Genomic DNA, 15,546 nt, shown 5'->3' with positions numbered 1-15,546 from the left:
AAAATTCACATATCTTAGGGTTGTCAACTTTGAAGACCATTGCTATAGACAGAAACTGAGACACTATTTATAAAACAACATAGGGTTTTCTTACACAATTAGCTCATTTGAAGAATGTTGCAGAAATTCCTCAGAATGTTTTTTAGGCAAGGAAAATTGCTTTGGCAAATTTGCACATTCCTAAAAATACTCTTAACTGCAAGGTATGCAATAGTTATCACAGATAGCCTATCATTTTGTGACACTAACAAAGATGATTAAATATAGAAACTACAATCTTTATTTACTGGAATGATTCATTTTCTCCTTTGTCCTTTCCTGGGCTGAATTGAATTTCTCAGTGTTTCTGATATAGCTTTGCTCTGTAACATTTCAGTAAATTAAAATGGTTACTGGCTGTTTGGTTATCTGTCATCTAATGACTCTAGCCAGAATTATCCAAATTTATATACGTTTCAGGTTTGGGGTATATAATTCAAAAGTATGCTCATATATATAAACATATCAATCTTTGTATTGTTGCATTAAGACATATATTGATTTTTTTTTGCAGCTAAAATAATGATCAACTGATGATATCATTAGAGCAGAAGTAGGCAGTCAATTGTTATACCGATTTTTGTTGTTATAAAGTTTTTCAAGAATAAATAATAGGTGAATTAAGCTCACAGGATATTTGACACACTGCTTTTCTTTCATTTGCAATAGGAATGATAGAAAATGGAACTTTTGTGGGCTATTTTTGTACTTGATCTTAGGAAAACAAACCATAAATCAACAACAGAATTCATTAGGAAAGATTTGATTTATCCAATGTGCACCTGTAGGTTATCTCCATTATTATTTGCTTATATAAACAATATTGCTTATTTGAACGACATGCTGTGGTTTATATTTGTTATTCTGAAATCCTGAATCATCTTTGCAAAAAGTTTTTTTGAAGACTTTCAAGAGAACTTGTGCTGAATATAAAGATATTAAACTATATAAATTACTTTGCTAATAAATAAGGCTGACATATAAGATTGGGCTACTACTAATATTTTACCAGAAAAAAATCTGAGATCCTGTTAACCAGACTTGTATATACATCTTTCAATCCCTAGGCCTCCCATTTAAGTTTTATATGAGATTTCTGAACTCTTACACTGCCTAAGATTTACAATGTGTTCTTGTGTACAGCATGGTATGCTAAAATTCTATGCACATTTATATCTAAGAAAGTCCCACTTATTACTTTTTTTTTCTTTGCTCATTTTATATAACATATTTCTATTGACGTAGGTCAGGGGTGTCAAACTCAAGGCCCACGGGCTGGATCTAGCCCATGGGGTGCTTAGAACTGGCCCCTTAGGGCTGCCCTGGGAACAACGAAGGACCGGCCTGCGGTGCCTCTGCCAGTGAAAATGAAGCTCTGTTTTCACTGGCAGACCATTCAGGCCACCACAGGTGTCCCCAACACGAATGATTTTGAGCTTGTCACATCTACCCCTCCCCGAGGTCAAACACATCTCTGATTGTTTCTTTCAAACAATAGCAGAACTAGAATGATACCTAGAATAGTTTTTCTATTTAGGAGCAAGAAATCAGAAGACCAGAATGCATTTCAAGAAATAAATATCAAGAAATCTCCAGCAAGAAATTGGGTACAGCTTCTCCAAAAAAGTTTTTAGAATTTTCTTACAGTTTAATGGTAGGTGTCCTAGAAAATATCAATTTTTTTATGGTATATTTCAGGATTCATTGGCTATTCACAGAATGTAAATGATATTGTTCAACAATGGGACCTCCAAGATAGTGATGATGATCAGCTTTTTTATACAAAAATTTATATTGATCCACTGAAGAGGGTAAGTAGAACTTGATCAGCAATCAATTCAATGATTGCAAGGTTCTGAAGATAATATGTATTAAACCTATATTTGGGGGCAGTTCACATAAATTTTACTTTTAAACAAGTAAAAATCGTTTCTACAATGTTTTCCAGCAAGAAGATCTTTGTTCTAAGTCACATGATGTAGATGAGTGAAAACTCTTAGAATGGAAGAGTCAACAACCTTGTGAACTGATTTCAATCACTTGTCAGCTAGGGACATGTTATAGATTATTATCATGTTCATAGCTTGGTTGAATCCAATCTGGTTTTGAGTTGTAACACTGTCTTACTGATTTCTCCCAAAACACCAGATGTTGTCTCCTCCATTTCTGTTCAATTGACAGGCATAGTCCTGAATCTTTTTACATATTTTTTTTCACTATTTCTTTGGATTTGGAAATATATATATATATGGAACTAATGTCATTATAACAATTTCCAGTGGGAGAAAAGCAGTAAGTGCTGTGACACCATCACAAAAGCAAATAAAAGTATTATCCTATAAACTATTGTAGATTACAGCCTGCTTCTTTAGATGCACGGAATCTAATCAGATGAATTTTTATATAAAGCAAGAAAAAAGAGACAAGGAAGAAAGAAAACAGGACTTGTGACAGAATTATCTCAAATGTTAACCATAAAAATTTAACCGTTTTTGCAGTGCAGCTTGCTGCATTTGAGCGGTTAGTTAAATAATTATAGTAAAAAATCTTTTTGCTTCAATTAGAAATAATTATGTTTACTAATCTGATGGAACTGAATTCAATTTTTCTTGATGGAGTTGGTGTGTGTAATTCCTATGCTCAAGGATATATACTTGAAGTCAGTTAAAAATCATTGGGAAAACTGGAATGTTTTGTACTGTATTATGGATATGATTATTGAGATCATTCTCATGCAACTGCTCATGTTAAGTGGTTGTAATAATGCATGTTGTTAAGATTTAAATTAGGGATATATAATGTCTACTCTCTAAAGTCTTTAGATGCAGCCTCTAGCATTTCCATCAATTTTTCTAAAAGATTCAGAATATAACATTTAACTCTGGGACAATTGACTTAATAGATTCCAGGAGGAAAAATATAGTGTTTTACTGAATCCTATTATATTTTGAAAATGGGACGTAGACTTCAACCTAAGAAATGATTTTTCCTTCCCTATGTGAAGATTTTAAAATGGAATGGAATTGGTACTAAAATTATGTTATGGCTGTTTCACTGATTTGAACTTAGGTGGATCTATGGATTCTAGAAATGGGCCTTGCTGTTCTTTTTAGAAAAATACCAATAAGCAAGGCTATTTTATGTAGCAGTCTTAACTATCCTGTTGTGTATGTACCATAGTTTAGTTTCAACTTTATATTCTGATCTTTTAAAGATGGTAATCTGTTAGCGTTATTTGGCAGATATTCTTGTATTACATACTGCAAAGTCATTATTCTCTGAAAAGTCATGAACTTGTCTTGGCTTTTTGAACAGAAAGCAAATCTCTGGTATTAGTGACATATAAACAATGTCTTAACAAAGTATATATTATTGATGAGGGTAAGTCTGGATGACATGATGAATTATGAATATGATGATATATGGAACATTGCAAAAGAAATTGTGTGTGTGTGTTTGTTTAAAAGAATTGCCAGTGAAACATCTGGTCATTATCTAACATTATTTGAATTTACTTTTATACAGATCTTTATAGAGCCATTTCTACCATATTTTTTCTTCTTGTACTTTAGGAACGTATCAATATTACCTTGGATCACAAATGCAATATTTTCCAGACTCTAAATGGAGCTGTTGGTATGTATCTTAAGGAGAGAGAAGAATCCAACTTTTTGTTCTCTACATTGTAATTCTGTTCAATATTGTTATTTCTTTCCAAGGACGAAAAAGATTGCTGAAGTTGTTTAATGAAACACGGAGACTATATTTACTTTCTTTTACAATAAAAAAACCAATACATATTAAGTGATGAAATATTCATTCATTCATTCATTCATTCAATATGCTGCCCATCTCATTTGAAGGTGACTCTAGGTGGCTTACAAACAATACAATTATTGTTTCTTCTTTGCCAATGTTGTAATTCTTGCACATGATATGGAATTCAGTCTGTGTGATTTAGATTTGCCTGACTGAAGAAATGGATATAAAATGATTTTCATAGTTGAAAAAAAAAAAGAAATGCTATTTGCCTCCATGAAGCACTTCATATAGCTTCAGATTTTCCTAGTGTCTCTTACGTGGGAATCTGTAGCAGTGCACGTTTTATCAAAATAACCAAGCATGCACTATAGTATCATGACAAAACATCTACCATTTAACTATATTAACTACATAACCTCTACATGATGCTTGGATGCAGCATTATAATGCAAGTGCCAAAGAGTTCACATTTGTTGCAATATGCATGATTTCCTGTCACCATCTCTTGTCTTAGTCATATGCCAGAGCTGAGAAACAGGTCTTCTTGGGAACTGCATCAACATGGAAGGCTCTTTTAGTTTTCATAAGTGCTGAGAGAGAATGCTGGAAATATGAGAATGCTACATTGCATCACAAATTTTAAAGTGAAGCTCCCCTTTGAATATTTCAAAATTTTATATGAAATTATTGGTCATAAATAACAGAGTTTCACTCTGTGTAGGTGTATGCTTCACTTATTTACCAACAATATTTGAATCTCAAAATAAGAAGGCTTGGAATTAATTGAACATTAATTCTAGGTTTAAAAAAAACTAATTTCAAATCATCCACATTTTCATTTTCTGGCAATAGACATAGGAATAGAAGAAAGAATGGAACAGATGAGGACAAAAAAAATGCTAATTTATAATTTTCCACAGAATTTGAGAAAACTCTGAATAGATGTTAATTCCCCCCTCCTTTCAAAAAAGGGAAGGGGAAACGACATCAGATTCCTTAATGTTAAGAGAAATCAGTGGAGTTATTCATTTAGAATATTATTCTTTGAATATTTTAGTAATTATTACATTCAATACCTATGACTTTTTAATATCTTTTATGATATGCATGGTATTTTTGAATTTTGTAATGTGAGTAGTTAGGAAATTACAAAATTAGGTGATACTCTATGGATGCTTAGGAAGCTGCCAAGAATGTTGTATCATCCTTGTTTGAGTAACCAGCAGTTGATGTGTTATTAATTTTATGATGGGCTGCAGATGAAGTTCTTCTGAAATTTGAAGATGGAAGAGCCAGAGCTAAGAATTCTATACATGATACTTTGCCTGTCACTCTTCATGGAAATGGCCCAACAAAAGTAAGTGAAAGTCACTTAATTTCAATATGAGCTTTTCCACATAAGAGCAATACAATAGAAATTCATTTGTTAGTAGTATAGTAACAGTGGTAGAAAGAATCAATGCATTTCATGAAATTTCATAGCCAAATTCACTTTGTTCCATTAAGTGAATAGATATTATTTAAAAACTAGAAATGATAATCTGTTGATTTGATTTGATTGTGGTTTTTTCTTTCATTCTTAACCTAGCTTAATATCAATTACTTTGGAAATTATATACCTAATGGCTGGACTCGTGAAACAGGATGTGGTGTTTGCGACTCAGATTTATTAGAAATAGCCACATTGTCTGTAAGTATATGCTGCATGTACTTGAACTGTGCATAAAAATGATACATTATCTAGTCGTCTATAACTGTCTCCTCTTCTTTCAAACCCTTGCATCCAACGAATATTCTCATCTTTCTTTTTTCTATCTGACTACCATTTTATGATTTCTGTTATGTCAAAATAATTATAAGTTTATATGGAATTTCAAGACTGAATGTAAAATCATCAGGCAATCCTGGCCTTCTATTTCCAAAGCTTATTAGGGAAAACTTTGGCATTTCAAGAGAGATGATAGCCTTCCTGGATCAAGCCCATGATAAATACTAACAGTCTCAAATTGTAAACCTCCACTTTGGAACTTTTTCCCCATTTCCCCTTTTTCTACCTCTTCACCAAAAAGGACAAGGTACAGTCCAATATTGTAGGTAGAAAATCATCATCCAAACAAAGTGCAGGCAACTCATTACTGCACATGATTCAGATGTTTCTCATCTAACTAAGATGAGGAGAATAACCAGAATCAGCAGAATCTTCCAAAAACAGACTTTGTTCAATGTCTCAAAAAAATCTTCAAAACTGGTTCAAGGAACCAGAATTGAACCCGATAGTAGAAAATAAGTTCTCAAAGACTTGCAATTCTGTTTAATGGCTTCTCTTTCTCAGAACGGTAAGCCAAATCATTTGAGGCACAATGGGGATCGCCATGAAGCCAAAGAATTTTCTTTTGGCTGTCAAAAATATTCTTTTGAGTTCTTAAGCCCAAAAACTTAATACTGCCCCAACAGCCTGGTGGATGCTTCCATGATAATTCTGATCTTATGGACCATACATTAATAAAGGTGGAGGAAATAGTCCTCCTCCCTCAAAGCCCAGAAGACATCAAATGGAGATTCTGCAAAAGATTGTAGAAAATGTAACTTGTCTTCTTTCATCAAAGCTAGAAAGTTTAGATATTACATATCTGTTGTTATTTTTATTTTGTAAATAGTATTAAACTGAAACAAATATAGGGAAATTCTCAATATTTCCAGTTGACATAAATATATATTTCAAGATAAAGAATCTATTTTTAAATAAAGGATTTGGAAATGTAATCCTAGTTACATACCTCAATTCATATTTTACTTTTTGTGTTTAACATCACAGAAGTTTCCTTTGGACTCAGTCCACTTTGCAGATGTTGGTATTGGAAAGCCACACATAATAAATTATAATCTCTCCTCCCTCCCAGATTGCCATTCTATATTATGTATTTGAAAGATTAAAATCAACACTTGAATCAACACCTTTCTTAATTATATAAAAGACTTGAACACTATGTACTTGTATTATTACTATGACATCTTATACGTGCCTATTAAATGGTTAAGCTCCATGAAATTCAATAGAACCTATTTCTAGATAAATACACTGCTCAAAAAAATAAAGGGAATACAAAAATAAGACATCCTAGATCTGAATGAATGCAATATTCTTATTAAATACTATGTTCATTACATGGTTGAATGTGCTGACAACAAAATCACACAAATATTATCAATGGAAATCAAATTTAGCAACCCTTGGAGGTCTGGATTTGGAGTTACACTCAAAATTAAAGTGGAAGAAAACACTACAGGCTGATCCAACTTTGATGTAATGTCCTTAAAACAAGTCAAAATGAAGCTCAGTGGTGTGTGTGGCCTCCACGTGCCTGTATGACCTCCCTACAATGCCTGGGCATGCTCCTGATGAGGTGGAGGATGGTCTCCTGAGAGATCTCCTCTCACACCTGGACTAAAGCATCCCCCAACTCCTGGACAGTCTGTGGTGCAACATGGCGTTGGTGGATGGAGCGAGACATGATGTCCCAGATGTGCTCAATTGGATTCAGGTCTGCCTTCATCTTGCAGGAACTGCTGACACACTCCAGCCACATGAGGTCTAGCATTGTCTTGCATTAGGAGGAACCCAGGGCCAACTGCACCAGCATATGGTCTCACAAGGGGTCTGAGGATCTCATCTCGGTACCTAATGGCAGTCAGGCTACCTCTGGCAAGCACATGAAGGGCTATGCAGCCCCCTAAAGAAATGCCACCCCACACCATTACTGACCCACTGCCAAACCGGTCATGCTGGAGGATTTTGCAGGTAGCAGAACATTCTCCACGGCATTTCCAGACCCTGTCACGTCTGTCACATGTACTCAGTGTGAACCTGCTTTCATCTGTGAAGAGCACAGGGCGCCAGTGGCAAATTTGCCAATCTTGGTGTTCTCTGGCAAATGCCAAACGTCCTGCATGGTGTTGGGCTGTAAGCACAACCCCCACCTGTGGACGTCGGGCCCTCATACCACCCTCATGGAGTCTGTTTCTGACCGTCGGAGCAGCTACATGCACATTTGTGGCCCACTGGAGGTCATTTTGCAGGGCTCTGGCAGTACCTCCTTGCACAAAGGCGGAGGTAATGGTCCTGATGCTGCGTTGTTGCCCTCCTACAGCCTCCTCCATGTCTCCTGATGTACTGGCGTATCTCCTGGTAGCACCTCCATGCTCTGGACACTACACAGCAAACCTTCTTGCCACAGCTCACATTGATCTGCTATCTTGGATGAGCTGCACTACCTGAGCCACTTCTGTGGGTTGTAGACTCCGTCTCATGCTACCACTACAGTGAAAACACCGCCAGCATTCAAAAGTGACCAAACCATCAACCAGAAAGCATAGGAACTGAGAAGTGGTCTGTGGTCACCACCTGCAAAACCACTCCTTTATTGGAGATTGTCTTGCTAACTGCCTATGCTTTCCCCCTGTTGTCTATTCCATTTGCACAACAGCATGTGAAATTGATTGTCAATCAGTGTTGCTACCTAAGTGGACAGTTTGATTTCACAGAAGTGTGATTGACTTGGAGTTACATTGTGTTGTTTACGTGTTCCCTTTATTTTTTTGAGCAGTGTAGTTATAGGATTGCAGGCAAAACTAATTATCATAGTAGTTTATAAAGACATTTAATGCATCAGTTCTTTGATATAATTTAAAGTATTTGATAATGTGTGGAAAATACTAATTCAGAAAAGAGTGCCTTTTTTCAAGGTTCATAACAGTAGTTTATTGTTCTTACAAGGAAAGATTTTGAAGTCAGTCCTTTCCGTGAGTCTGTACCTTTACTCTTATTGTTTTTTTAGGAAGTTCCAGCAGTAACAATTGGTGTTTTCATTGAACAACCAACTCCTTTCCTGTCAAAGTGTTTAGACAGAATATTGAGTCTGGAGTATGCAAAAGAAAAACTTAGCATCTTTATTCATAATAATGTAAGTATTTTATAAATAGGGATTTAATTGTAATTTTTATAAATCAATAATGACTCAATTTTTAATATAGACTAATAGTAAAATAATATTAAACTTTCATGTGATTCTGCTGTTACATGAGATATAATATGCATATACTATGTATGTTCATAATAGAATTTCATCTCAAGTTTGTGTTTCTGTTGTCTCTCCGATGCATTTTCCTTTCAAATCTTGAAGCACTTGTTCCTTTGTCTTTCTTTTGAATACATTTAGAGATCTATGGAAGGAAGTATTAAACTCACAATTACACTAGCTGTTCTGGTGGATTTCCAAGTACAATTCATGGTGTTAGTTGCCACTTTTAAAGCCCTATATGGCTTGAAACCAGGTTACCTGAGGGACTGTCTTTTTACAAATCCAAATGTAATCAATTTGTTCCACCAGATTGGGCATGTGACAAGTCCCATTATCCAAAAAGTGCTGACTGGCAGGACCTAAAATATGTCTCTTCTCTGGTACAGACCCTACTTTGTGGAATATTCTCCTTCCAAAGATTAGAATGACTCCAATCCTAATTGCTGTTTGCCAAGTTCTAAAAACTTGGCTAAGTCCCTAGGCTTGAGTTTTGGAATATGTTAGGGTCCTATATCTTGGCTTTAATGATGTATTGTCAGCTGCTGATTGTATTTTTTATGTTTTACAATTTTATTGTTTTTGCTTGTTTTACTTGATTTATAGTTTAGAATTGTAAGCCACACAGAGTCACTTGGTTGAAATGCACTGCTCTAGAAATTTAATAAGTAAATAGGTAAATAAATATCCGAAATGTTTCTTTAGCCCAACTGTTTAGGGACTTTTTACATGTAGTTTTAATCTAACTACAGAAGGTAGGGATGGGTGGAAGTAGAGATTGTGTTATCAATCTGGGTGAATATTTTATTTGAATTATTATCCACACCCTGAACATCCTATTATCCACTACTATCAAAGAATCAGGTCTGAGAACTGAAAACCTTTTTAACTTTCTGCTGAATGTCATTAAATTGACAAAATAGAGCCAATGCTGATGCGATTTCTTCAATGTTATTTTAAAGTAATGGCATTTGGAGAGTATATTCTAAGGCTGCAGGCAGCAGTAGAAGCATCCATAAATGGGAAGAATGGGAAAGTGGCTGTCACTATGCAGTTGAAGGGCCACCATCTTTTTCATGAGCTGATTATGTCTATATTTAGAATACATATGTGTATGTGTATTTCTGTCTGTTTGTGTCTCTGTATGTATAACTCCATATGATTTCAATGGAGTGAACTCCTGCTCCCATCTAAATACCATCTGGCATAAAAATTTTGAAATAAGAATAATCCATTTCTAATCTGTTCCAGATTTGTAGAGTTTTCATTTCAGTTTCCATTTTGTCTGCTGTTTATTTTACTGCATGTTTAGTTCTTGTATAGTTTTACTAATTTCTCATTAATTCTCTCTTAAAACATTTCCAGGAGGTTTATCATGAAAAGGATATAAAAAACTTTTGGGATAAAGCCAAGAATATAATTAAAACTATAAAAATTGTTGGACCTGAAGAAAATCTGAGTCAAGCCAATGCCAGGAACATGGGAATGTAATTTAATTTTAATTATTTATCCTTCCAAAGCATATATTAGAAAGATAATGATCTTGATTAGAGGGTTTTAATTCACATGAATATATATATATATATATATATATATATATATATATATATATATATATGGATCGATCTTTGGTTATTCGGGTTTTCTCCCGCGTAAAATTGGAAGTATCTAGGTGACGTTTCGATGAAGTCTCATTCATCATCTTCAGGCTTGTGCCTTCGGCTTTGTGCTTCTGGCTTTGTGCTTCTTCTTTACTCCAAGAAGCACAAAGCCGAAGACACAAGCCTGAAGATGATGAATGAGACTTCATCGAAACGTCGCCAGATACTTCCAATTTTACACGGAGAAAACCCGAATAACCAAATATCCACATACAAATACCTCACGGAAACCTCAGAATATATATATATATATATATGTATGTATGTATGTATGTATGTATGTATGTGTATGTATATGTATATGTATATGTATATGTATATGTATATGTATATGTATATTATTTTATTTTAATTAAGTACCTCGGTTATTTGTTCATACACATTTTCTCTTTGTGGGATTGCATAATAGTTAAGATTTATAAGTTTTTTAATATGATAGAGAAGTATATTGAAACAGAGCAGATGGAGTGCATTATTCATCAGCCTGTCTGCTGACTTCATTATTTTCTGTTTATTTTATCAATTTATTCACTAACCTTTAAGAGGTTTGAAAGCAACTGTCTTTTAAATTCAATATTGAGAAATATTTAAACAAGTAAAAACAATGAAGCAAAAAATTAAAAAGGAAATAAAATTGCACATTTCCCCACAAAAATAGGGAACAAATAGATATGGTTATTCCATTCAACAAGACGTCAAGATTATAAAGCTCTCTTGATTTGCTCTGGATAGCTATTAAAATATGCATAAGTTCAATATATCTGGAAAGAGAGTTTCAGATCTTCTACCATAAAAAATCCTCAGAAGATACAGTATCTTTGTACATGTATAAATAAAATTTATATTTAAAATTAAACAAAAGGTTTCCTTCTCAACCCATTGGGTGGTTTGTGTCTTCTTCAATTTCTCTTATTACATCAGAGGTCTGGATTTTGAGGGTTCTGCTATTTATCTTAGTTGTTCCTAGCACTGCACTCCTTTGAATAGAGAGTTCTGATGTTTCTGGGATCTGTTGAGTTACTCTCCCAGCTTAGAAGTCACAGTCCTAAGTGCTCCTACCCTCATTTGGACCACTTTGGCCTTAGCTTTCCACATCTTCTCTGAAATGCTACTATAATAGCAAATGTATTGTATCTTGTAAGGTCCTTGGTGCTTTCTAAGCTTCGTTATTTTCTTGCAGGCATTTCATTCACCAAGTGATAAAGTCTTTTATCAGTACTGTAGCTTGTACTCTTACGTTTTAAACTTAATTATTTCAGGAAGCCGGACTTACTTGGCATCTTGGAAACTAATGTAATGTAATTAGGATATAGTTACAGAACTCTGAAACTCTTTCAAAGACCCAACCTATGTACCAAACCCAAGAAGACTTTTTTTACTTTTTCTACTTTCCCATGATTTAGTTCTTCTTTGTAATGGTTCCACATTTTCCTGACATTCTGTCATAGCCAAGAAAAGAGCTAATGCAGATGCAATGTTGCTTGAGTCATTTTCTCATTTCAGAAGTTGGATAGCTTGTTTTTAAGATTACTGTGAAGGTCATTGGAATAATTATTGCAGACAAATAATTTTGCAGACAGTTGCAAAATTCATTTCTGAATCATATGTGGTTCATTATCAAATCCATGAGAAACCACAGTGCTTTTACTGCTGAAAACTTCTTTTGCAGTACTTTATCTAGCATATGATTTGTAACAGCTTGTATTTTTTAATTAATCATCTATCTCTCTCTCTCACACACACACAATGTGTGTTATACTATTTAAGCTACCAGAGCTTATCTACATACATAAAACTAAAACTATTATGAATAATTTAGATGTTGGCTTGTTTATAAATACTTATGGCTTTGCTGTCTGTTTTAATTTTCAAGGGATATTTGTCGACAGAATAAAGAGTGTGACTACTATTTCAGCATTGATGCAGATGTTATTTTAACAAATCCAAATATTCTGAAGCTTCTAATAGAACAAAATAGGTATGTTTAATGGGGGAAATTGGTTGGGTTAAAGAACATTATTAAGTCTAATCTCAAAGTTTTGTTTAGATATATTTAATGATTTTTTGAAACAGCTTTAGTTTAGTACTAATACTAACATTTTTCTGTTAATATTTTTCAATATCCCCTTCTCTGTTCACTAAGATTACTGTCTGCTAGATATTTCCATCTCAGTAATTTTTTTCAAGGAACTTATTCAAAACCATTTATACAGCTTTTGAATTTGAAAAGAAATTGCTTCTAAATATAAGAATCCATTTCATCATACAGCAATGAACAGTTAATAGCAACCATTAATCCATCTCAGCCAGCATGGTCTACTTGGACAGGAAACTTTGGAAGATTTTCCTAGCTATCCCAGTTACTTCCAGTGTAAATGCTGAAGTAAATACCTGAGGTCTTATTCAGTACATGCAAAGCATGTATTAGCTGTCAATTATGAAATTATGGTATATCAAATAATTATTTGTTTCTGTAATGCTCATAAATCTTTGTGTATGAATCCAGAATGAACCTGATACAATATAGAATTTCCAGTTTTCTCTGGACAAAGATATTTGAATCCCCTGTGACTATCAGGATACATTCATACTGGTATCTTATAAATATCACTTATTTATTTGTTATTTATTTATTTAGATTTATTTACCACCCAACTTCAGTGTACTTTGGGCAGCATACAAAGCTAGAAAAAACATAAATATAATTAAATACATTGAATTAGACTGCCCAGACTAAAATGGTCTAAAGGAATCCCAAGAAAATAAAGAAAACAAAACATGAGCCATTAAACAAACAAACAAACAAAAATAGGCTTGGGCCCAAATCCAAGTTTTCAAAGCTTTCTGGAACCCTTAGAAAGGTGATGCCATACTTATCTATGGGAAAATCCTGTTTCACAGGGTGGGGCTAGAGAAGGCATGTCTCCTAGGTCCCACAAGATGGCAAAGTTTAAGAGAGGGGCCTGGAGCATACTCACACTACTGAAATGTACTAGGTGGGCAGAAATTGTTGGAAACAAGTAGTCTCTCAGATATCAAGCTCTGTGCTATATAAGTTCTATAACCAGTATCTTATATTGCATTCAAAAGACAATTGACAGCTAACACATCTTAATTAGCAGTGGTCATGGGCACATTGCAAAATGCCCATTACTGCTTGTGCCACTGCATTTTCACTGTAGATTCTGGATGGTCTTCAAGGGCAGCCCCATTTAGAGCACACTGCAATAATTCACTCATGAGATGACCTGGGCAAGGGTGAATATTATGCTATTCTATTAATGCTATTATGTTAGCTTCCATTGTTAATTTCCAACCTAGTCATATTTCCTTCTACTTTATTTACAGAAAGATAATTGCACCTCTTGTAACACGTCATGGGAAACTCTGGTCTAACTTTTGGGGTGCATTAAGTGCTGATGGATATTATGCTCGATCTGAAGACTACATAGATATTATCCAAGGAAGCAGAATGTAAGTTAGCTTTATATTCAAAGATCTTAACTGGCAATTGTATTTTTTCATTTTGTGATCATCTCGTATAAACATTTTTAATAAACTTGTTAAATGTATGTTGCAATTTTTACTGAAGGTTTGAATAATGAAGAAAAAAGATATGTGCAAATTATTTCAATGTCATGTTAAATTTAAAATAGCCATTTTTTTTGTGGGTGGAAGATGAAGCTCAAATACTTTGGCCACCAAATAAGAAGAGAGGACGCATTGGAAAAGAACCTATTGTGGGAAAGATGAAAGGCAAAGGGAGGAGGGGACAGTAGAGGGTGATATGATTAGATAGTCTCATGAACATGATAGTCTCAATGAACATGAATTTTGGCAAACTCTGGGAGTCTGTGGAGGACAGGGTGGCCTGGTGTGCTATGGTCCATGGGGTCATGAAAAGTCAGACACAACTTAGTAACTGAAGAACAACAAAAATTCTGTGTGACATGGCTCCTTTTCAAGTATTTCAAAAACATCTTGATCATTTTAAAAATATTTAAAACTACCTATCTCATGCTTGGATTGCTTCACACAATCAAAATGGGCTGTTTCAATTTTGAAATAATTACATCAAAATATTTTCAATATTACCATCAAATCATGCCTGTTACAGGATGTGATATAATTCAGCGGTCGCCAACTGATGGGCTGAGGCCCAGAGCACCCCCCAAAGCAATTAATCCAGGCTTGCAGAAACACAAGGCTGTGCCGCCCACATGGCCCACAGGAACCCTCCCCACCCACTCATTCCTTACCCAGCAAACTTGCCTGCTAAATTGCTATTTTTCCTTTTTCCAACCATCAGCTGTTCTGCTGTGCAGGGAGATTTAGATTAGCTAGGAAGCAGGAAATGGTTAGATTTCTTGCTTTCTAGCTAGTCTTTAGATCTTCAACTCTGTTTTTAAGCACAGCTGAACCTCCCTTAGGACTGAAGGTTCTATTATTCAGTGCAGACTCATGGCAAACAAATTTTATGGGACAGACTCAAATAGCCAATGGCAGATAGACAAATCACTGAATGATTCTATGAGCAACTCAATCTGCCTGCTTGCTTTGCTTGATTTTGGGTAAAAGTTGCTCTTTTTTAATAAAAAATTCAATATTTACATACATGGTGTGTTGTGAGTTAATTTTGTGAGTTTGCTTGCAAGCAAATTTTATGTGGCAGACTGATCTAGCTGATGGAGATAGATCGATCTCTGAATGAATCTGTGATTCTGTGAGCAACTCAATCTGCCTGCCTTCTTTGCCTGATTTTGGGTAAAAGTTGCTCTTTTTTTATAAAAAAAATCAATATTTATATAAATATTTATAATATCTACATACAAGACATGCCCAGCCAGTCATATGACCACCAAGCCACACCCACAAATTAGGCCATGCCCACAGAACCTGTTAGTGGTCCCTGGGATTTAAAATTATGAGTTTGGTGGTCTCTGAAGTCCAAAAGGTTGGCGACGTCTGATATAATCCCTTCTTGCCTAGTTAGGTCATTTATTTAAGAG

At 34.6% G+C, this 15,546-nt stretch overlaps 1 protein-coding gene across 2 annotated transcripts in view; it reads left to right on the top strand.

The window, feature by feature from the left end:
* The window catches only part of PLOD2 (procollagen-lysine,2-oxoglutarate 5-dioxygenase 2), a 61,805-nt gene that overhangs the window by 33,974 nt on the left and 12,285 nt on the right, over positions 1 to 15,546 (top strand). For both annotated transcript variants that reach the window (XM_026664716.2, XM_026664709.2), the window contains exons 5-12: positions 1,738 to 1,850; positions 3,612 to 3,675; positions 5,061 to 5,158; positions 5,390 to 5,491; positions 8,637 to 8,762; positions 10,242 to 10,363; positions 12,411 to 12,515; positions 13,886 to 14,011. In XM_026664716.2, coding sequence (XP_026520501.2) covers positions 1,738 to 1,850; positions 3,612 to 3,675; positions 5,061 to 5,158; positions 5,390 to 5,491; positions 8,637 to 8,762; positions 10,242 to 10,363; positions 12,411 to 12,515; positions 13,886 to 14,011 — 856 coding nt within the window. The remainder of the gene's footprint in view (positions 1 to 1,737; positions 1,851 to 3,611; positions 3,676 to 5,060; positions 5,159 to 5,389; positions 5,492 to 8,636; positions 8,763 to 10,241; positions 10,364 to 12,410; positions 12,516 to 13,885; positions 14,012 to 15,546) is intronic.

The sequence above is a fragment of the Notechis scutatus genome, chromosome 4 (assembly GCF_049901735.1).
Source record: "Notechis scutatus isolate UNSWTSFEM ecotype Mainland chromosome 4, rNotScu1.2, whole genome shotgun sequence".
NCBI classification, from domain to species: Eukaryota; Metazoa; Chordata; class Lepidosauria; order Squamata; family Elapidae; genus Notechis; species Notechis scutatus.
The sequence above is the reverse complement of the archived record's forward strand: the minus strand, read 5'-3'. Positions and strand labels throughout refer to the sequence as shown.